Source organism: Chrysochloris asiatica, unplaced genomic scaffold (genome assembly GCF_000296735.1).
Source record: "Chrysochloris asiatica unplaced genomic scaffold, ChrAsi1.0 scaffold00169, whole genome shotgun sequence".
NCBI classification, from domain to species: Eukaryota; Metazoa; Chordata; class Mammalia; order Afrosoricida; family Chrysochloridae; genus Chrysochloris; species Chrysochloris asiatica.
Genome location: NW_006408687.1, coordinates 5,114,803 through 5,137,792, shown reverse-complemented (window position 1 = coordinate 5,137,792; position 22,990 = coordinate 5,114,803). Strand labels below are relative to the sequence as shown.

Below are 22,990 nucleotides of genomic sequence, written 5' to 3'. Positions count from 1 at the left end.
ATATATATGAAAAAGAAAGGTCCAATTAAAACAGTGACTTTCAAGGTGATTGTTCATTCTTTCTTACTTACACAGCTAGAAACAGATTATATCTCTTAGAGAAAGAAACAAAATACTCATGGTTACGAACTCTTAGAGTCCTGATTTGGCACTGTTGGATAAGGATTAGACCGCTAACAAGGTTGGCAGTGCAAATCTGTCAGCCACTCCTTGGAAACCCTATACAAGATTGATATGAGGCAGAACCAACTTGACACTTAATAACAACATTAACTCTTACTTAATACAATCAGTAACAATTGAGCTTACATTTATTTTTCTTTGACAATGCAACTACCTTTTTAAAGTAGTTTTAATTAGCTTGTTTTAGAGCATTGTTATTGTTTGTTAAAATTGTCACACCATAACCAGTTGGAGCTTATTAGTCCTTTTGGCAATACCCCTAATATTTTTTAAAGCATTCTTGCCTTCTGGAAAAAAAGTTTTTGCTTTTTTCTACTCTAATACATGGAGTTGACTGTTCTTCAAGAATTACTTGTTCCATTTAATGACTAATTTAAACTCGTTAGGGATATGCATACTCCATTTTCTTAGCTTAATTTTATCATTAGCTTACATTTTCTTTTTCTTCCTGAGACATTTTGCAAAGCTTTGATCTTGCTGAGAAATAAGAATCTCATCAATCCATCAAGTTTACTAGAGCTCTTCTTTGAACTTCTGCGTTGTCATGACAAGCTTCTACGAAAGGTAAAGAGCAAAATTACTTTTTTTTTTTTTCTTTACATCTTACTCTTTTAGTGACATTAAAACTCGCAGAACTTTGAATTAACTGTAATTGCTGATGCTTTGTATTACTGGATATAGTTAAGAGTAGCAGGAAATAAATTCTTACATTGTACATTCAATATGATAATAGTAGTGAACATTTTTTGAGTTCTTTGTGCCAAACACCATTCTAAGAGCTTTTGTGAGTTAACTCACTTATTCCCTTTAAAACCCCTGTATGACAGACAGGTGGTGAAATTGTTGCTGTTAGCGTCTCACTTTACAGACGGCAAGGCTGAAGCAGAGAGAGACAGTAACTTGCTCAAAGTCACACACCTTTCAAGCAGCTTGGCTCTAGAACTGAAGCCGTTTACCCCTGCATTGTACTGAGGGCAGTATCAGTGTGTGGACATTCATAACTATGCCACCCCTTCCTTCAGCTAAAATGGCCTTGTACTCATAGATCCTTATTGTTTTGTATTTCCTTATACAAATAGGAACAGAAGGTGAAGGTTTATGAAATTTTAGAAAGCAAAACTTAAGTTTATGTTCATTAGCTTTATTTTATTTTCAAAGTATTGAGACACTACCACCATTTGAATTTAATAATTGTATTTCTTTGTCTGTCCTGTGGAATAAAAGTACAAAATTTGGACATCAATGATATGTATATTCCCAGTATCATCCTTCATGCCATAGGTGAATACAGCAATTTTTTTTCCTTTTTTTAATAACAGGTTTATTAAGATATAATCCACATATAATTTGCCCATTTAAAGTATGTAATGGTTTTTAGTATATTCACAGAGTTTAACAACCATCTTGATAATTTTAGAACATTTTCATTCCTCCCCTCCTACCCCCATAAACATAAAGAAACCCTATACAGTATTCATTCAGTCATTCTCCCTACTCCTTCATCACTCTATCCCTAAGCAATCACCTGTCTACTTTGGTAAGTTTAGATTTGCCTATTTGGGATTGTTCATCTAAATGGAATTATATTTTAAGTGGTCTTTCGTGACTAGCTTCTTTCGTTTAGTGTAATGTTTTCAAGGTTCATCCATGTTGTTGCATTCCTCAGTAGAGTACTTCATTCCTTTTACTGCTAAATAATATTCATTATGTTAGTATACCAGATTTTATTTATCCACTCATCAGTGTATGGGCATTTGGATTGTTGAAAATGATGCTGTGAGCATTCATACACAAGTGTTCGGATGGACATACGTTTCCAGTTCTTTTAGTATATACCTAGGAATGGAAGCTTTCTGCTCCCGTAAAGATTCACAGCCTTGGAAACCCTGTACAGGGTCACTATGAGTCGGAACTGACTCCATGGTATTTAGCAACAACAATGTTAACTTTACGTTTAACCATTTTATTGTTGCTGTAAAATACATCTAATAAATATTTGCCTCTAAACTATTTCCATACACAACTCAGTGACATTAATTACTTTCACTGTGTTGTACAGCCATCACCACTGTTTCCAAATTTTTCCATTCCCTTTAACAAGAACTCCATGCCCCTTAATGGCCAACCTTTTAAGGGTAGTTTTCATTTTGCTTTTTAACTATTTTTTTATTTGTTGATTTTTGTGGGGTTCAATTTGTGACATAATGAAAAAAAGATGAAATTACCCCAACATTTGTTTATTTTCTCAAATTGGAGGTTAGAAGTGTTGGTTAGGCTTAATATGTACGTGCTTTTGTTTCTTTTCCGCAGACTTTGTACACTCATATTGTGACTGATATCAAGAACATAAATGCAAAACACAAGAACAATAAAGTGAATGTAGTAAGTAGCCTTTTGTTTTCCATGTTTGCAGAGTTGTACCATCAGTGTATTAAGTCTCTCTTCTTTTTCAGGTATTGCAAAATTTCATGTATACCATGTTAAGAGACAGCAATGCTACTGCAGCCAAGATATCCTTGGATGTGATGATTGAACTCTATAGAAGAAACATCTGGTAAAATACGTATCTTTATCACTTAAGAAGTAGATCCTTTTATTCATTTAATACAGAGCCCTTTTCTTGATCTTCATCTCTGTAATATCTCTGTCTTAGACTGCATTGGAAATAAAGTACTGAGGAAATCCAGATGGATAGTATTTAGACTGGCTACCATTTCCTGAGGCCAGGCACTTTGTATTATGTCATTCAACCTTCAAAACAGCTTAAAGCAATTTTTCAGAACTTATTTATAGGTAATGAAGTAAAGTTCATAGACTTTAAAGTTTAGTAGCTAGGAATGGCCAGATCTGAAATTCAAACTCAGATCTCTCAGACTCCATAGTGTTTCCTTTCTGACTTCAAGCTAATTCCGGCTTCCACTGGTTTAATTGTGTCCCTTTGCCCTTTCAGTGTATTGTCCATTTCTAATATCTTAGTAATGATCGTCTGCATTTCTGTTTTCAGGTTTCTTATTGTCTCCAATGCTGTGTCTATTGTGGTTGATTGTTTCTGTAACACTGTTTTGAATTCTTCCATGTTTTCCTTAACCTTTCTGTGAAACATTTGGATGCATGTAAATATCATTCTTCTGAATTCTTTTCAGGTAATTTCAGTTTCTGTTCTTCCTCAACAGCATTTTCTAGCTCTGCCTCTTGGTTGTTTGTTTGAGCTACTCTTGTCTTGTTTCTTTATGTGAGCAGAGTATTTCCAACTGCTTTCTAGGCATTATGGTGTGGTATTTGTGTCCAGTTGATGAATGTATGTTGGTGTATTCTTTGATACTCACTAATGACCTTCTGGTGGGTACAATCAAGAGATGAACTTCTCTGTTCACTGTTCTTACAGTTCAATTCAGAGTGGATTTAGTTGATGTTGGTTGTAGTTACTGCTCTGGTTTATAGCAGCTGGTCTTGCCCAGTTGGTGGGATTGTAGAGGGTACAGCTGTGGCTTGGCTGTGTGGCTACAGTTGCTGTTTCTTGTTGTGTGATGCGAGAAAAAGGAAAACCAAAACAAAATAAAAAGTCCACACAGCAAAAAATGAAAGGCAATGACTTTCTGTCTGCTAATAAGCGGTGTGCTGCGCCACCTACTGGCCTCTTGCCTTTACAGCCACTTGAAAAAGCTCAAAATGGCCATGAATCCAGAGTGCCCCAGAGAGTGCCCACTTCCTTTCCTTCCTTTATTTCCTCTCATTTTTTTCCTCTACCCCATGTGCCTACTCAACCCCCTGTCCTGGTGAGAGCCATTCCAAAGTGTCGACTTAACAGATTTGGGTCAGAGCCTGCCCTAGTAGGGTTACTGAATATAGCTCCTCCCTGAGGCTCATAACCTCTGAGTGCCTGCAACTGCCCAAAAAGCAGAGATTCCCTGGAGGTGTACGCTGGCTAGAAAAAAATAAAATCGTACCTTTGTCTCCACGAGCCACATGGAGGTTTCTGTAACACGAATATGTTTTCTTGTCACTAAAGCCATTTAAAAACTCTCTCCAAGATGGCTGTGGCAGGTTCTGATGGCTGCGGCAGGTTATGTCAGCTGCCACTGGTCATCAGTCACCTTTTCTTTTTCCTCATCTATTCAGTCTATCTCCCGGAAAGCGCTCAGTCCACTTAGGTATTCCTTCCTCTGGAGCTCAGTTCCAGGACCGTCCTCTGTATCTGTCTTGTCAGGCTTTCCATATCCTTGCTGTTCATACTGGCTCTCTGCCTAGGCTGCCATCTTTCCACTTGGAATGTTTAAAATCAATTTTTCTTACATATAAAATAATCTCTTATTTTTTAAACATAAAAGTCATGTTTATTCATTACAGCAAAAAACTCAGAAAAGCTCAAAAATGTTTCTGTTTTTAATTATTGATAGTACCACCACACAGAGATGATTGCTAAAATTTTTTTATAGTATTTCTCTTGGCCTTTTAAGTGTGCATTTTAAAATATAGTTGGAGCTTTGCTATGTTATCATTTCTTATTCTGACACCCTTGGCCCTCCCCCTAATTATCTTCAGTTGGCTCCTGTGTCATTGAAAATGCATTTGAAATTCTGTCTTCACAGGTACATGATATTCTGATACAAGACAAGGCTGAAATTTAAATAAACGTTCACTTGTGGTTGACTATTTAATGATCATTGACTTTAAAAAATATATACAATTATGAATTTTAACGTAGTCAACTCGTTTATTCTATTATTTATTTTATGCCATTGTTGCTTTGCTATAAATACAGTAAATGATAGATTTGTTTAAAAATAATCATTGTTTTCCCCCAGGAATGATGCTAAAACTGTCAATGTTATCACAACGGCATGCTTCTCTAATGTCACCAAGGTGAGCTCCTGTGGGCTGAATGAAAGTGCTGGGCCTTCTGTGGAGAGACAGTGAAGGAACTAGAGTTGTGATGAAGAACTTGTGTGTGGACACACAGTTTGTGCTTAAAGCAAAAAACCAAATCGAACCATTGCCATTAAGTTAATTACAACTCATAGCAACCCTATAGGACAGATTAGATCTGCCCATAGTTTTCCAAGACTGTAAATCTTTATGAAAGATTCCTGCCAGATTTTACTCCCATGGAGCCACTGATGGTTTTGAACCACTGATCTTCCATTTAGCAGTCGAGCACTTAACCACTGCAGCAATTTGTGCTTAAAAACCCCTTTGTAATTATTGGATTCTGACTCTTAATGAGCCTTGTGGGGCAAAGTAGAACTATTCCTTCGCATTGGTGAGACTAAATTTTTGTTGGAGCAGAAAGCTTCATCTCTCTCCCATGGAGGTGCTGGGGAGTTGGAACTGCCGACCCTGTGGTTAGCAGCCCACTGTGTAACACTTTATGGCTCTGGGAGTGTAGTGGTTACGAGTCAGGCTATTAGCCTCAAGGTCAGCAGTTCGAAATTACCAGGCGTTCTGTGGGAGAAAGATGAGGCTTTCTGTTCCAATAAAGATTTATAGCCTTGGAAACCCTTTGCAGGGTCGCTGTGAGTCGGAACCGACTCTATAGCACACCACCACCACCACCAAAGCACAAATGAAATCAGGAGATGGATTTATTTAATTTGTACTGAAACTGCTTCCCTGATTTCATTTGTGAGTTCAAGGAGTCAACCAAAATTGCCATGAACACTCTAAAAAATACTGTGTCTTTAAAAAAATTTTTAAACTATATTAAATAATTCCCTTACTGTTCAGATTTTGTTTTCCCTGTAATTTTTGACTTTTCTTCTTTTACGAATGAAAACTCAGGCATAGCTGATAAAATTTAAGGGTTCTGTTTTACTTTCTTCTAAAAAGGTTGTAATGCCACTTTTCTTGTCAGATGTAGAAATTCTTGACAGTGTATTTTGAAGAAAACTTAACAATTTTCATCCAGTAACACTTGGCTATTTTCATCTCATTCACCTTTCTTTTACTTACATATTTATGGGACACATCACATTATAAAAACATTTTCTTTTAATTAAGTGAACAAAAGTTTTACGACACTTTAGTTTTTGTTTTTGTAGGTCATTTTTCTTCAGGTCCTAGTTGATACTTATGTCAAGTAGAAACAAAAGTATTTGTTGTAAGCTGGCTTAAGTGGTTGACTTTTTCCGTATTGTTCTTTAGATATTAGTTGCTGCTTTGACATTCTTCCTGGGAAAAGATGAAGATGAGAAACAGGACAGCGACTCAGAATCCGAGGTTAGTTTAATTTCTGAACTTTGTGATTTATTAGATTTTATTACTAGCTGTAAAAATTCATAACTGCTCAAGTTACAAAGAAACTTAGATGACAAGTATTCTTTATTGAGGTCTGTCATGTTATGAGATTTTATTCCATTAGAATCTGGCTCGTATTCAGTTAGATTGTTGTTATTGTTGTTAAGTGCTGTGGAGTCGGTTCTGACTATAGTGATCCTGCCCAGTGTTTCTGAGGCTGTAAATCTTTATGGGAGCAGAAAGCCTCATCTATCTCCCGCGGTAGTTTTGAACTGCCGACCTTGAGGTCAGCTGCCCAATTTGTAACCACTTTGCTAATAAATCATAGATTCCTTCAGTCTTGTTCTTAGTTCTACTGTATCTCACTGTAAATGTTGTTGTTGTTCAGTGTCATTGAGTCGGTTCCGTCCCATAGCGACCCTGTATAGGGCTTCCGAGGAGCAGCTGGTGAGCTTGAACCACCGACCTTGGCAGTTCAAGCAGCTTTGCAGTCTGGCACGTTAACCCAGAGTGCCATACCAGGACATATATGTATAATTTCGAATGAAAATCACCAACGTATTTTTGAGGTAAAATGTTCACGGAGTAGAAGATTAGAGTGGGGAAAGAAAGGGAATAAATGCTATGGCAATTTTTAAAGAAAAAAATTCAATATTTATGTCATTGTAATTTTTGAGAAGTATTAAAAAGGAGAAATTCAGAGAAAAAATTTTTTCTTCCCACCATTGCATTTGATAGCAAGAATATTGGTATATGTGATGATATTTTTAAAGTAGTCTCATTATTGGAGTCCTGGTGTGGTGCTGTAGGATAAGCACAAGACTGTTAACCATAAGGTTGGCGGTTCAAACCTACCAGCGGCTGCTTGGAAACCCTATACAGGGTTGCTTTGAGTTATAACTGATTTGACAGCACTTACAACAACAACAACGTTGTTTTCTTATTATTGTATTAAATAATATGTGAATTATATATTGTCATTGTGAAATATTTCAGATAATACATATAAAAATAACTTTTTTTTGTCCTTGTCTTATTTTATCTTCCCTGTTCCTTTCTCAGAGGTAACCATTTTGTTTCCTGTGGTTTCACATATGATGTGTGTATATACTTGGTACATGGATAGTGGTGGTAGTGGTGTGTTATGACATCTGTTCCGACTCACAGCAACCCTATATAGGATTTCCAGGGCTGTAAATCTTCATAGGAACAGAAAGGCTCATGTTTCACCCATGGAGCAACTGGTAGTTTTGAACTGGTGACCTTAAGGTTTGCAGCCTGACTCGTAACCACTACACTATCAGCTCCTTGGATGCATGATACAGTAGATGTTTAAAAACTATATAACATGTATTACTATGTAGCTTGCTTTCTTCATATCAATCTATATATAGTTCTAAGGTCGGCAGTTCAAATCCTCCAGCCACTGCTCAGAAACCATACACACTGCGACCATTTCAAGTCCGGGTATGGCGCTGTGGGTTAATGCGCTGGACTGCAATGTCGGCTTGAACCACAAGGGTCGTTGGTTCAAACTCACTATCTGCTCCTCGGAAACCCTATATGGTTGCTATGGTTTAGAACCAACTCAGTGCACTTAACAACAACAACATGAGCACTTAATAACAGCAATAATAAAAAAATTTCTATATTTGTATGTTAGTACATATACATCTTCCTTATTATTTCACATTTTAGAATGTGGATATTTTTGTTGTTCTGTGCTGTGGAGTTGGTTCCGACTCACAGTGACCCTGTATAGGATTTCCGAGGCTGTAAATCTTTACGGGAGCAGAAAGCCTCATCTTTTCTCTCGGAACAGCTTGCAGTTTCGAACTGCTGTCCCTGAGGTTCACAGCCCGATTTGTAACCGCTACACTATCAGAGCTATCATTGAAATGTTTTATGTTGACAAAAATGTAGTTCCAGTTTCTTTTTTCAGTTAAATACAAGACTGAATTTTGTCAGCAGTGTATTTCAGTGAAGCAAAACATTAAAAAAAAAACTCTTGTATGCAAAGTTTCTACACATGGGCTTTTAATTTCTACTTGATTTTTAAAGTGGCATTCATTTTTTAAAGTAGTTGCAAAGATTGCTCTTTGCCTCTATGCAGATTTTTCTTGTTTGTAATTTTACAGAATAATTTTTCCTTCAGGATGAAGGACCGACAGCGAGAGACCTTCTAGTGCAATATGCCACAGGGAAGAAAAGCTCCAAACACAAGAAAAAATTGGAAAAGGCTATGAAAGTGCTCAAGGTGAGACTACTTGGGGAATGAAGTGTAGGAAGTTTGTGGGTCTTAGGAAGAACTTTAAAAAACTTGAAGTGAAGAGGTTGCATTTCCTTTGAAATGTTTGATAAATTTTTAAGTACTAATTTTGGAGTCCTGGTATGGCGTGGTAGGATGAATACTGGACTGCAAGGTTGATAATTCAAATCTACCAGCTGCTTCTCAGAAACCTTGTACAAGGTTGCAATCAATGAGTTGGAACTGACTTGACATTTAACAACAGCAACGGTTCTGTAGATGAATACATTTATTCAACTCAAACAAAATCTGTGACTTGGCTCAATTAATTTGATTAAATTAACACTGTGCTTTTTCTGATCAGGACAGCCTATTTACATGTCTTAGCCAGACGTGTCTCCTCAGAAGAATACATAAAGGAAGTATATTGGCTACTTTATACCAATTAATATCTTGAATTTGGCCCTTGTGTGCCTTTTTTTTTTTTAAGTGTGTTTTCATATCCCGTTAAATCTCCTAGGTGCTAATAGTTGGAACATTTTTGCAATTTCAGCTTAAAACACAAAAACCACCTTTCATTCTTCCATCTGAGATAAAGGTTTTTGAACAAGATTTGTTCTCCTTTTTTAATAGTGAGAACCACCCTTAGCACACCATTGGTCATCCCAAGCAGAATTATCACTGTAATTTAGAGTGTAAATGTGTTTCCTCTGCCTTTCTTTCAGAAACAAAAGAAGAAGAAAAAGCCAGAAGTATTTAACTTTTCAGCCATCCACTTGATTCATGATCCCCAAGGTATTATGATGATGACTAGATTTACTTGTTGGCTGTATGTCTATTTAGTTTCCTACGTTCAGCGTTGCCAAAGAATGCAATGCCCTTGGCACATAGTGGTGATGGTGATGTGCCGTGGAGTTGGAACCGACCCATAGCGACCCTGTACAGGGTTTCCAAGGCTGTAAGTCTTTACAGGAACAAAAAACCTCATCTTTCTCCCATGGAACTGCTGGTAGTTTCAAACTCCTGACCTTAAGATTCGCGGCCGGATTTGTAACCATTATGCTGCCAGAGGCATATAGTAGGTAATCAGTAAATGTTTACTTGTTAATACTTGGTTGCAGCCTAGAGAACTATGTTCTAAAGCAGTGTTTTCCACAGCAAAAGTGTAGAAGGCCAGCTTTAGCTGAGATTCATGTTTTTAACAACACAATAGTGGCAGGGCATTTTACTGTCCAAATGAAAATGGACCATCTTTTATTGGTCTTTATTTTATTTTAATTTTTAACTGGCTTATGGAAACTGAAAGGCTGGGGAATGCTGCTGTCTGACAGTTATTTCTGAAACTGGCTGGTGTGTTGGAATCACCTGAGTGATTTATAAAATATACTGAAGCCTAGGTCCTATTATCCATAAAGATCTGATTGCGTTAGTGTGGTTGTGACTAGTTACTAAGATTTTACAAAGCTCTCTGTACTCTAATGTACAGCAAACCTTGCTTGACCTTTGCCAGATCAGTATTTCTTAAATTTAAATTCCATGCATATCACCTGGGATCTTGTTGAAGTATAGGTTCTGATTTTGTGGGTCTGGAATGGGACTTGAGGTTCTGCATCTCTAATGAGCTCCTGAGACTTTAGAGAACTGTTGAAGTGGAGCACCTACCAACAGTCACTGCAGCTACTAATGCTTTAAATTCCGGGATTCCTTTGTGCGGATCGTGTCATCATCTGCCTTTTTATACCTGTTTTTACCACTTTGGTGCAGCACAGAGGTTTCAGGCTCTGCCAGACTGGAGTCACTGTCTGACTGCATCTTGCCCTGCACCTCTTAGTTAATGGTGTACAGACCACAGACCCACAGTGTACTTCTGATGCTCCTTTCCAGATTTTGCAGAAAAACTACTAAAACAACTCGAGAGTTCTAAAGAGAGATTTGAGGTGAAGATGATGCTCATGAACCTTATCTCCAGATTGGTGGGAATTCATGAGGTTTGAATTGCATTTTATTTCCTTGAATATTAGAAGTAGAATTATTCTTGATAAAAGTAAAGCCATTAGGTAGAGCATTGGTCTAATTTTACCCTAGAACCTTTTAAATCCATATAGTTTATCGGGAAATGAAATATAAAAGTAACTTTTTATCACTTTATTTTCTTTGCAGCTAGCATGGCTGTTAATGCATACATTGTTGTTGTGTACCATTGAATTGGTTCCAACTCATGGCGACCCTGTATAGGTTTTCTGAGGAGTGGTTGGTGTATTTCAACCATTGACCTTGTGGTTAGCGTCTAGTACTTGTCTTCCAGGGCCACATCAGCACCCCAATTCATATATACATATATCTCCAGTTTATAAATAGACTTTTTTGAGCTCTGTTTTTGTAGTCTTTTTATTTAACTTTGTTTCATATATACATTTTCCTGAACCAGCATAACCCATATATTTTATTAACCGGTAACTATATTTCACAATATAGTAGTCCTGCTGTGGCTCTGTAGAACATAGAACTGTACTACAAGGTTGGTTTGAACCACAACTTGGAGGTTCAAACTCACCAGCCGCTCTTTGGAAACCCCATACAGGGTCTCTGAGTCAGAACCAATTTGATGGCACGTAAGAACAATATTTTTCACCAGAAATCTGGTGGTGCAATTGTAAAGTGCTTGGGTGCTAACTAATAGGTTGCAGTTTGAACCCACCATTCACTCTGTAGTAGAAAAGACCTGGAAAAATCCTGATTCTTGGGCAGTTCTACTCTGTCTTACAGGATCACAGTGAGTTGGAATCGATTCAACAGCACACATTGTGTTAACTCTTCGTGACTTCTAGATCTCTAGTTGGAAGTTGTTATGTGTGCAAAACGAAAGTCTCTGGTCATTTGTTTTCTTTTAATCTAGAAGTGGTCCTTAGTGGTATATACAAGGGAGCTTCAAAAAGTTTATGGAAAAATGGAATGAAAAGATAGTGGAATTTCCCCACAAACTTTTTGAGCCCGCCCCTCCCTGCACACTGGCACTCTCATGTGCATTATGTATTCAAGAGAGTTCAGGGACTCGTGGAAAATTCCATTATCTCTTCATTCCATTTTCCATGAACTTTTTGAAATTCCCTCATATGTACATCACACAAATGTTTAGACTGCCAGTTTAGAAGTTAGAGGTATCCATAAATTGAGGTCATAAAAACATAACCATTGACGGTATTTCCTGTCATTTGGCTCTTGTGATTGGTACTACTTTGAATATCATGGAATATGTATGTCTTTAAAATTTTTAAAAATACATAAAAATAAAATAGGCTTATTTATTGAAAATCAAGTGATACAGACATATGTAATAGTAAAAGCACGTGAGTGGAAGCACTCTTTCTCTTTCTCTAAGAAAAGACTGGTAGTCCCAAAGTGGGATCACAAGGTCAATTCTTAGCACATCTGTGCAGTTGTTTCATGTCAGACTGGAATTTGAGCATGACAGGAAAGCAAAAGTACTTTGCAGTTCATCTTAGTTTGATTAACTGCAAGTGAACATGTTTCTATTGATATATAAAGTCTTCAGTGTTACTTCTCAATGGTCTATCCTAGTGTTGCTTTGTGGCTCAAAGAGAATAATTTATTCCCTTTGAGCCTTTTTAAAAAGCCCCCCCATCTCTAAAGTTTCTCTTTGGAAAATTAAACATTGCCATCTCCTTGACTGGTGGCCACTTGTCCCCTTTACCTAGTAGACTCCAGAGTGACGGCAGTTTTGTTGTAAGATACGGAGCTACTGAAATACCTTATGTGGTTGGACTGGGGTGTAGTCCTAAAACCAAGACAGTGGGCTTCTGCTTGATTGTGCGGATCACTTGATGGTGTTCAGATTGGAATGCCATTTGTCCCTTGCTCATGAACCTTAACATTAGTGCTGTTATATACTCTAACCCCATCTGGTTTTTGCCACAAAAATAAGTCCATACCAATTTTAGAAGTAGAAGAATATTACATTTTGGTTGCCTCTCTTACCCCAAGTTAATTCTGTTTGAGAGAGAATTCCTTTCCTTGTTTAACTCGCATATGGTATCATTTTGGGGCAATATTGCTTTTTGAGAAAATACAAAATGATTCCCAATTAGTTAAGCTTGGTGATATAATTTCATTGTGGAGAAGTTAAATTCCACAGCTTTAGGTATATAAATATTAAAGCCACTGTATTTTTCTTTCCACAGCTTTTCCTCTTTAACTTCTATCCTTTTGTTCAAAGGTTTCTGCAGCCCCACCAAAGAGGTGAGCCACTTTTTGCCATACTCCTTTGCTAGTCTTAGTGTTAGAATGACTATCTAATGCCTTTTGTTTTGGAATTGCTAAAGACAGATAGGAATGACATGCATTCTGTATCAGAGGAAAGGGCAGAAAAGATGTTTATGTTCTCTTTCAGAGTCTGCTATGGATTTGTTGTGTTTAAGAAAATAACAAATAAATTGGTTCTTCAAATGTGTTGTCTCAGACTGCATTCTTTAGAGAAGCAAAACCAGTGAAACTTATATGTTGTTGTTAAATGCTGCCAAGTTGGTTTCAACTCACAGTCACCCTGTATAGAGTTTCTAAGGAGTGGCTGATGAGTTTGAACTGCCAACCTTGTGGTCCAAACCAACCTTGCTGTCTAGTGTATATATATATAGAGAGAGAGAGAGAGAGAAAGAGAGAGAGAGAGCGCGAGCGCTCTGGTAGCGTAGTGGTTACGAGTCGGGCTGCCAACCTCAAGGTCAGCAGTTTGCAACTACCAGCAGGTCTGCAGGAGAAAGATGAGTCGTTCTGCTCCTGTAAAGATTTACAGCCTCGAAAACCCTGTGCAGGGTCACTGAGTCGGAACCAACTCCACGGTACTTAACAACAACAATATATATATGTAAGAGTTTAGGTCAAGGAAATAGTTCACAGTTGTAGAGGTGGAAGAGTCCTAAGTCTGGAACAGATGAACCAAGATCAGCAGGCAGGTCCAATGGTCAGATAGGCTGACAGATCCGGCAGGCAGGCAGGCAGGCAGGCAGATAATGAAGCAGGCTACTGGCTCAAGTCCAAAAAAGTGGAGATGGAAGGATGAGCCAGATGCAAGATCTAGACCCAGCAGTAAAGCATGTTAGCTTTGCCTGACTGCCCATTATATTGGAAGCAGGTCACATCCCCAAGGAAACATCCTTTCATTTGATTGGCTGCTCATAGCTAATCATCACAGAGTGAACTATGCTGTTTGTAGCCAATCATCATAGAGTTAATGGCACTGTATTAGATCTAATCATGGGGATAACCACATCTCAACCGCCAAACCACTGGGAATCCTGGTCCATTCAAGTTGACACAAAACCCTATCACATACATCTTTTTGTAACGTCATAAATGCTTACGAAAAATTCTTTAAAAAAAAATAATAAATAAAGTTTGCCCTTTAACTTTAACTTTGTAGCTCATATCAGGATTTTACCTTACCATTTTCATTGCCCCCATGTATGTTCTCAATTAAAACCGATGTATATACAAGCAGGAAAGAAGAGATACTTGTTTTGGTGTTTGAATTTGAGCCAAGATAGGAGGGAAACTTATTTAGCAAGGATCTAAAATGAGCCAGCTTCTCCTTGGAAACCCTATACAGACAGGGTCGCTATGGGTTGGAACCGACTCGACAGCACTTAACAACAAGAGCCAGGCACTGTGCTAAGTGCTTTACATACATCACCTCATCTAATCCTCACATGTCTCCTTAACCAGGGTCACTCAGCAAATAAATGGCAAACCCTCATTTCTTTCTAATGCCAAAGGCCTTGGTTGTTTTTTACGTATAACCATGCTGCCTCACTGCCCCTTTGATGTGTGTGTATGTATGTATATATATATATACACACTTGAATTTTTTCATTCAACAAATATATAGCACTGTCATTGCTGTAGACACTAGGAATTCCGCAGTGAGCATAAAGCAAAACTCTTACTCTCATAGAACTAATATTCTAGAGGGGGAATATAGGCAGTGCTGTGGCATATCTGAGTGGGCTTCATGAAGCCCCCTTGTACATGTCTAGGGAGTGTAATAAGGAGTATGCGGGTAGGTGCTATTTTAGATTACGTGGTCAGGAAAGACCTTTCTGATACCAGACAACACTTGAGCAGAGACCTGGAAGGAAGCGACAGGTGAGCAATAAAGCTCTCTGGGGGTTAGGTGCAGCAGGTGGAATAGACAGTAGTAGTATTGATACAAGGACAGGTGTCAAATGGCTGTGACCTTTCTGACCTTTTGCATTTTTAGAAGTAACAAAGATCCTTCTGTTTGCTGCACAAGCATCTCATCACCTGGTACCCCCAGAGGTGAGCATTCTTGAGTCTTACTTCTAGCTCTAATGCCTGAATAATGATGTCACTTTAGGTATATTGAGGTAATTTTCCCACAGAGATTACTCTCCACAGTTTTTTCTTTTTGTTCAAGTGAATAGATGTGAACTAACTCTTAAGGGGATACATACAGAAGTTTAGATGTATAGCCCATAGAGAATATAACTTGTTTTGGTCAGCTGGTTGTAAAGTTCTGATTTTATTTAATAAGTTGATTCCATGACTAGGGGAAGTCAAGAATCCTAGGTCTATAGTAATTATTTTTCAAAGTTGGGGATCCCTATCTTTGAGCATTAGGTTATTCTGGGCCAAAGCATTTTTGTTTTCCATTCATATTGAAAAATTAATATTAAAGGGGAGCAAATTTAGTCTGAGGATAGCCAACAAGAAGACTGAATCCATGAGTGTTTTTCGTCTGTTGTGATTCCTTCCAACTCCCAAACTGAAAGTCAAGGCTGTTATCCTCATACATTGTCAACTGTTTTGTCCAGTACTATGTACTCTGATGCTTGAATAGGTATGGATATTTTCTCAGCACTCGTTTCTTTTATCCCCAATTCAGATTATTCAGTCAGTGCTCATGACTGTGGCCAACAACTTCGTTACTGACAAGAACTCTGGCGAAGTGATGACAGTAGGGTATGTAGCATGTGGTTGGAAGTGGTTGCTGTGTTGTTTTGCTAATTAAGTAGCGCTCACTTGACAAGGTGTTTTTCACATGGCAATGTGGCCTCTAGAAAACCCATAGTTTAAATACACTGCCGTCTTCTCAGAATGCTAGATAATTTTGTTTTGTTAGTCATAATTTTGTAGAGGTAGCAAGAGAAAAGATACTTGTCGTTCTAATCAACTTTTTGTCTTTTTACTAACTTTACTCTTCTCAAATGAGTAATTATTTGGCAGCCTAGATATTTTTCTCGTATGAAACCCTGAATTCATACCTTCCACTGAAACAATTGATTTGTTGTTGAGTCACGTTTTATTGTCAAGGCAGTGCAGTGGCCTTTTTTAATAATTCAAAAACACTTGATGAATGTAAACACTGGTTTAAGAATTATGTAATGTATCCTGATAAGTAATGCGCTGAACAGTTGCTTTGTTCTCTCCCTTGAAAAATAGCAGCCTATATATATAGTAAAAAACTGCTCTATGGACCTTTAACCTTTCTTATGGAACTTTAGAAATGGAGAGTAAATGTTACCACGATTTAGTGTTCTCAACACTAAATAGCAGTGAACTGTCTGGAATAAAAGCCCGCTAAGGCTCTCTCCCACCTCACATTCTCACATTCTCTACCGCATTAAACTTAACTTGTTTTCTTTTTATTTAGTCTTTCTTTTTTTTTTTTTAGGAAGCCTCCTTAGGTTGAATCACATGAAGTTGCTGGGTTTTTTGTTTTGTTTTAAATTCATTTTTCATTTCTAGAATCAATGCTATAAAAGAGATAACAGCTCGATGCCCTCTAGCCATGACTGAAGAACTTCTCCAAGACCTGGCCCAGTATAAAACACACAAAGATAAGAGTAAGTTGCACATTTGTTTCTCTAAACTAAGGGGTTCAGATAGGCCCAATTTTGTCTCTGTGTATTCTTGGCTCTGGAGTTTCTAGTTCATGGTATTATCTTATAGATGTGATGATGTCCGCTAGAACTTTGATTCAGCTTTTCCGAACACTAAATCCTCAGATGTTGCACAAGAAATTCCGGGTATGTGATCTTATATTTATGTTGATCTAAAGGTTATGGTCTTGGGAGGTGACTGTGATTTCCTATGAAATTATGAGTGCCAGTGATGCACACAGTTTTATTATTAGCACTTAGGACACAACTGATTGACATATACCGCTGCCTTAAATACTTTGTCGTTGGCACATGACAGTGACTGAGATTTGTAGTTTTAGTAAATGCTTCTGTCATCAGTAACAGATTGGAATCAACCAGTAGCTGTTATCAATGTTGGACAGGTCTAGACGGGGGAAGGAGCAATGAGAATATATAATAGAGAAATGGTGATGCTGAGATTTCAAAGTCAGCTGTTATTCTCTGATAACAATTTCTTGATCTGAATAAGAATAGAGTGAGAAATTATGATTCTCTCAATTCATAATCCTGGAGAATTTCTTTTTTGTGGTTAATGTTTTGCAATTTAAGCATCTTACAGACAATTTTCTTTCCTTTAGGGAAAGCCTACAGAAGCCTCAGTAGAAACAAGAGTACAAGAATATGGGGAATTAGATGCTAAAGACTACATTCCAGGAGCAGAAATTCTGGAAGTTGAGAAAGGGGAAGAGAATGCTGAAGATGATGAAGGTTCATTTTATTTTTTCTATTCTTCAGGAAAAAATTATTTATACTGTATTTGTCAACCTTTGAATCTTTATGCTGTCTGAAAACCCATTCACTCAGTAGATATTTACTGAATGGTGACTATATGTCATACAGTGTTATAAACTGTGCATCAAATGGGCATGATTTCTATTCTTACTACTCTTATCTTCCAGTGTAGGGAGTTACCTTTTCATTTCCTTCAGTGTGGCTGCCCCTTACCAAAAAGTGTGCTCTTTGGCACATGGGAAAGATAATGCTTTTGTGTTTGTTGTGTGAAAAATGATGAGGGTTAGAGCTCAGAGCAGTCATTCCAAATTCTTCCCATTCAAGAATGCCTGAGGCTGTTTTCCTCCAGTGTGTCACAAAGATCCTGGTGTCACCATGGGCTAACGCCCTGCCTTAGTGTCTCTGGTTTTATAAGAATAAGCCCCACCCCAAGCCCTGCTTCTGCCCAAAATTTGCATCTTTGACCTGGACCAGAAGAAGATGAAACTGGATGAGTTCCCACTCTGTGACCACATGAACAAGGAACATGTGATTAAGACCCTATATTGGGTCAAGTTCAAGTTCCCTGCGTCCCAGAAGATCCACATTTCCAAAAGGTGGGGCTTCACCAAGTTCAGTGCTATCGAGTTTGAAAACATGTTAGCTGAGAAGCGCCTCATCCCTGATGGTTGTGGAGTCAAATACATCCCCAGTTGTGACTTGTTGGACTAGTGGCAGGTCCTACGTTCATGAAGGCCTTGGTAGCACTGCCCCACCTCACTTGTGCCAATCAATTAATTGAACTTCCTGTCTCAAAAAAAAAAAACAACCTGCGTAAGGTTTAGCAGCATTTGTCAGAGCACTGTCTTATTCCTGCTCACTTGGTCATTATTTCAGCTTAACTTTTCCAAGCATTAGCTGTGTGCCGGTCATCTCCAATACAAAGATGAAGAGTATACTTTCTACCATTGAGGGCTTTTCTAAAACAGTTGAGCGATAAATGCAGGCAGGATTTTGGATTAGATCAGGGGCATAAACACAGGTGAGAGGTCAGGTTCAAAAAAAGGCTTCAGAGAGATGGTGAGCCCCAGCCTGTCTCTTGAATGATGAGGCAGACACTTGCCCAAGACTGCTAAGATAGTGGAGGCTTTCTAGGCCAAGTGTAAGCAAAGTCTTGAAGTATTTAGGGGACTATTACAATGTAGGTTACAAGGTGGGACATACAACATATGAGACTAGGGATAAGAGTCCGAGGCCTTATGGTGAAATGTGTATATGATTGGGAAATTCTCTTCTGGAAACTACTGAGGGATCATACGTATCCGTGATTCAGAAAGCTTACTTTTGGTGACTCCGTGAAGAACACTAATACCTCTTTAAGGTTCTTCTGTAAGGTTCTTTTATACATCAAACATCTTCTTCTCAGAATGACTACTTCTAACTAGATTCTCATATAGAAAATGTAAAATATGATTAGACGAGTTGAATACTTACTATGTGACCCAGATAAATGTAAAGTGTAGATTGATGGATAGCGCTCATTTGTTGGGAAGAACAATGGCTTTGGAGTCAGAAGTTTCTTAACTCCAGAGTCTCTTTCCTCTTACCTTGCATTGTGAGGGTTACAGAAATGGATTTGTACAATGGAGACACTTTGTTGTTAGGTGCCCTTAGCTCACTTGTAACTTAGAGTGACCCTGTACACAACAGATTGAAACACTGCCTGGTCCCGTTCCATCCTCACAGTCGCTGAGGAGTGCATTGTTGTAGTCCCTGTGTCAGTCCATCTCTTTGAGGGTCTTCCTCTTTTTTGATGACCTTTTACCAACCATGATGTCCTTCTCCAGGGACATGGTAGATACTGGATCAGTGCTTACTCCCCTTTTCTTAAAGTAGTTTCATTGATATGGCTTATTTAACAATAAATACTGCTTGCTTCTTGCTCAGTAGAATATAATTGAGGATTCATTGACTTTTCTTTTGCTTGATTTTCATCAATGTACTGTGAGTTCCCAGCATCCAGTGATAGTAGTAACAAGGTGCTCTTCACACAGATGGCTGGGAAAGTGCCAGTCTCAGTGAGGAGGAGGAGGATGCCGATGGTGAATGGGTTGACGTGCACCACTCTTCTGATGAAGAACAGCAAGAAATTGTAAGTTTCAACGTTTCCTCTTACAAATGCACCACTCTGATATTGACTTAGTCTTCACTTTTGCTGGGCCTTACCGGGAGAGAATTTGAATGGCTAAGCTCTCTCTTGAGCTAGTAACCACCTATGCCTCTGTTTAATGTTTTTCAAGACCAAGAAGCTGAACAGCATGCCCATGGAGGAACGGAAAGCCAAAGCTGCAGCCATCAGCACTAGTCGGGTTTTAACTCAGGAAGACTTCCAGAAAATCCACATGGCCCAGCTAAGCAAAGAACTCAGTGCTGCTCCCGGGAAAGCAGAAAAGAGGAAATACATTGAAATAGATGATGATGAGGAGCCCAGGTAAATGGCCTTCACTCTGCTGTCATGGAATGAACACACTGGGGGAAAGAAATGCCACCGCTGTTGCGGGTTACTATGTTTTGTGTCTTCAACTCCAGGGGCGAGTTACTTTCACTTCGGGACATTGAACGCCTTCATAAAAAGCCAAAGTCTGACAAAGAGACAAGACTAGCAACTGCAATGGTGAGTGGGGCATCTCATTCCCTACTTTTTTAAAGAAGAAAGCGTGTAAGATGAAAAATGACCCTGAGCTTGTGCCGCACAGAATGTCTGCATTTTAACAAAAATTCTTTTAATCAAGGTTTGATTATAAACAAGAATATCAGGATCAAAATCATAATTAAGAATACAATGCACAGATATTAGTTGTTCCCTTAGGTGAGGTTTGACAACTATAGATACCCATGAAATTGCCAACCAAACAAGACATAGAACACAAAAAGTTAAAATTAAGTGTTTGTGGTTATCAGGGAAGCCGGATATATTTATCAAAGCCAAAAGGAGCTCTGGTAGCGTAGTGGTTACGAATTGGGCTGCTGATCTCACGTTCAGCAGTTTGAAACTACTAGCAGTTCTGTGGGAGAAAGATGAGGCTTTCTGCTCCCGTGAAGATTTACGGAAAGCCTCAGAAACCCTGTACAGGGTCTCTATGAGTCAGAACCAACTCCAGGGCACATAACAATAACAGTAGGAAAAAGTTGGAATATGCCTCTAGCAAGTGCTGTGGCTCTTCCTACTCATGCCCTACCTACCTTCCCAACTTCCTTTTTTATGTCCTATCTTAGCTCCCATCCCATACCTGCCTCACTCACTACATGCTTTGCATTCCATTTGTACTGACTCTGGATACATTTAAAGCCCTATGCTTTTCTCCTCCACTCCTTTGCATAGTCTGCCCCTACTTCCTGGAATGTTCCAGCCTTCCCCTTCTTTCCCTCACCACAATCATCCTGCAGAAACACAGCTCATGTTTCTCCTCCTCACTCAAATCTCTCATCACCTCACCAGGCAGAATATGACCTTTTCTTCTACTAACTTCCTCTTTGTCCGTTACAATTGTTGCTAAGTGCCATTGAGTCGGTTCTGACTCATAGCGACCCTGTATTGGGTTTCTGAGGAGTGGCTAGTGAGTTTGAACCACCTACCTTGTGGTTCACAGTCCAGTGCTGCTTTTACAGTGCCACTCCAGGAGTCCTGCATTCCCATGCGTCATAGTTATTTCTGCACAGTTAGTATTGTGCTGGGATCCTAGGAACAAGGGCTGTGTTCTGTCCATCTTTCCATCAGTATTATGTCTGCCACCAAACAGACAGTGATAGTGATTAGACAACTTCTCAAGTGTGTTTTAAGAAGAAATACCAATCTTTTGTCTTTTGTGTTGATAGGCTGGAAAAACAGACCGAAAAGAATTTGTGAGGAAGAAAAGCAAAATGAATCCATTTTCAAGTTCCACAAATAAAGAGAAGAAAAAACAGAAGAACTTTATGATGATGCGGTATAGCCAGAATATCCGGTCAAAAAATAAACGTTCCTTCAGAGAGAAGCAGGTGAGTTTCATTTGACACTTAAGGGCTAGAACAGCACTGTCATACTAAGACAGCCGTACATTTGAGATGGAGTCATGCCTGCTGAAGACCTTGATTGATGTGGATGTGTTAGGATTCCCCTTGAGTGGGTTCAGATTCATAGCAACCTTAGAGGACAAGAGTAGAGCTTGTAGGGTGTCTAAGGCTGTCATTTTTATTGGAGCAGACTGCCACATTTTTCTCCCACCGAGCACCTGGTGGGTTCGAACTGCCAACTTTCACTTGTGCTACCAGAACTCCTCATTGGGGTTAATGGAGAGCATGGAAATCCCAGACCTGACTTAGCTGAAACCCAGCTCTATATGACCAAGGAGAAGTCTATCTTTCTTCTCTGTCGGAAGAAGGAATCAAGTTAGATGATCGCAAAGGCCCCTTCCCAGGCCAAAATTCTCTTAACATTTGACCTATGAAATACAATATTAAAATTAATGAAATAACAATTTCTGGATCAAACCCTGCTCAAAGTCAGTAACTTGTGAGTCAAATAGCATCTCTCTTCTTAAAGATTAAGGGATTTTTTTATTCAAATAAATTAACAGTTCATTGGATAATGCATTTATGGGTTCAAGATTGCTTTTTCTTTGTTCTCTCTCTAGTTTACTTGTCATTTGGAACCTGAAATTAATCAGAATTTCTGTGTATGTTACCTTACCCTGGGTTGTCTTCAAGGTCTCTGCATCATAAAAGTTAACTTTAGGGTCCTGACTTTTTCTGTTCCCACCTTCACCCTAGATTTAACACTGTCCAATAAAAATGTAATATAAGCCACATTTGTAATGGTAAAATTTCTAGTAGTCATATTTTAAAAAGTAAAAAGAAACAGGTGAAATTAATTTTAATAATATATCTTATTTAACCCAGATCATTTTACTTATTCCAAATAGTATTAATTCACATGTAATCATTATAAAACAATATTAGCCATTTTCCTTTTTTTATAAAACTAATTCTTTGAAGTCCAGCATGTATACACTTATACAGTACATCTCAGTTCAGGCTGGCCACATTTCAAATGCTCCATAGCCACATAAGTGGCTAGTGTGTCAGATGGCAGAACTCTAGAATTGTCCCTAAAAGTGCCCACAGTTCTAGAGGCCGTCTGGGCAGGTAGGAAGCCTCTGGGAAGTAAATATAACATTCCATATTCTCTGTGCTCCTCAGTGATATTTTACAGTCTTAAATAGAAGGATCTTAAATGGCTTCCTTGCACATACTTTAAATTTCTAAGATATATAAAAAGAGATGACTTGGGATGGGACTAGAAGAGAGGGGTAAAACACATACTAGAGGAGTGGAGGATCTTACTGTGGCGAAGCCTTTGGAAAGATGAAGGGTAAAGACAAAGATGACAACAAATAGTGATACACAGATCAGATCTGTATCCAAGCTGGGAACTTGTTCCTCAAATGTATGTTCAGATGTGCCATGTGAGGAGGAAGGGAACTGAGCTATATATATATATATAACAGTAGGTTATTCTTTGTTACAACGTTTAATAAGCATAATTTAGTCCATGTAACCTTGAGTTGTAGTAATAGTACTAGTTGTCTTTTAGTGATTCCTACTCATGCTGACCGTATGT

General features: G+C 38.4%; 1 protein-coding gene across 2 annotated transcripts in view; it reads left to right on the top strand.

Annotated features, from left to right (window-relative positions):
* SDAD1 (SDA1 domain containing 1) overlaps positions 1 to 22,990 on the top strand; it is a 29,027-nt gene that overhangs the window by 4,631 nt on the left and 1,406 nt on the right. Inside the window, exons 4-21 of one of the 2 annotated variants that reach the window (XM_006871573.1) lie at positions 637 to 747; positions 2,494 to 2,565; positions 2,637 to 2,737; positions 4,989 to 5,046; positions 6,325 to 6,399; positions 8,573 to 8,674; positions 9,391 to 9,460; positions 10,550 to 10,653; positions 12,865 to 12,922; positions 14,937 to 14,995; positions 15,582 to 15,658; positions 16,445 to 16,542; positions 16,649 to 16,725; positions 17,199 to 17,328; positions 19,386 to 19,483; positions 19,632 to 19,822; positions 19,921 to 20,005; positions 21,208 to 21,369. In XM_006871573.1, coding sequence (XP_006871635.1) covers positions 637 to 747; positions 2,494 to 2,565; positions 2,637 to 2,737; positions 4,989 to 5,046; positions 6,325 to 6,399; positions 8,573 to 8,674; positions 9,391 to 9,460; positions 10,550 to 10,653; positions 12,865 to 12,922; positions 14,937 to 14,995; positions 15,582 to 15,658; positions 16,445 to 16,542; positions 16,649 to 16,725; positions 17,199 to 17,328; positions 19,386 to 19,483; positions 19,632 to 19,822; positions 19,921 to 20,005; positions 21,208 to 21,369 — 1,728 coding nt within the window. The remainder of the gene's footprint in view (positions 1 to 636; positions 748 to 2,493; positions 2,566 to 2,636; positions 2,738 to 4,988; positions 5,047 to 6,324; positions 6,400 to 8,572; positions 8,675 to 9,390; positions 9,461 to 10,549; positions 10,654 to 12,864; positions 12,923 to 14,936; positions 14,996 to 15,581; positions 15,659 to 16,444; positions 16,543 to 16,648; positions 16,726 to 17,198; positions 17,329 to 19,385; positions 19,484 to 19,631; positions 19,823 to 19,920; positions 20,006 to 21,207; positions 21,370 to 22,990) is intronic. The other variant, XM_006871574.1, reaches the window with a different exon arrangement.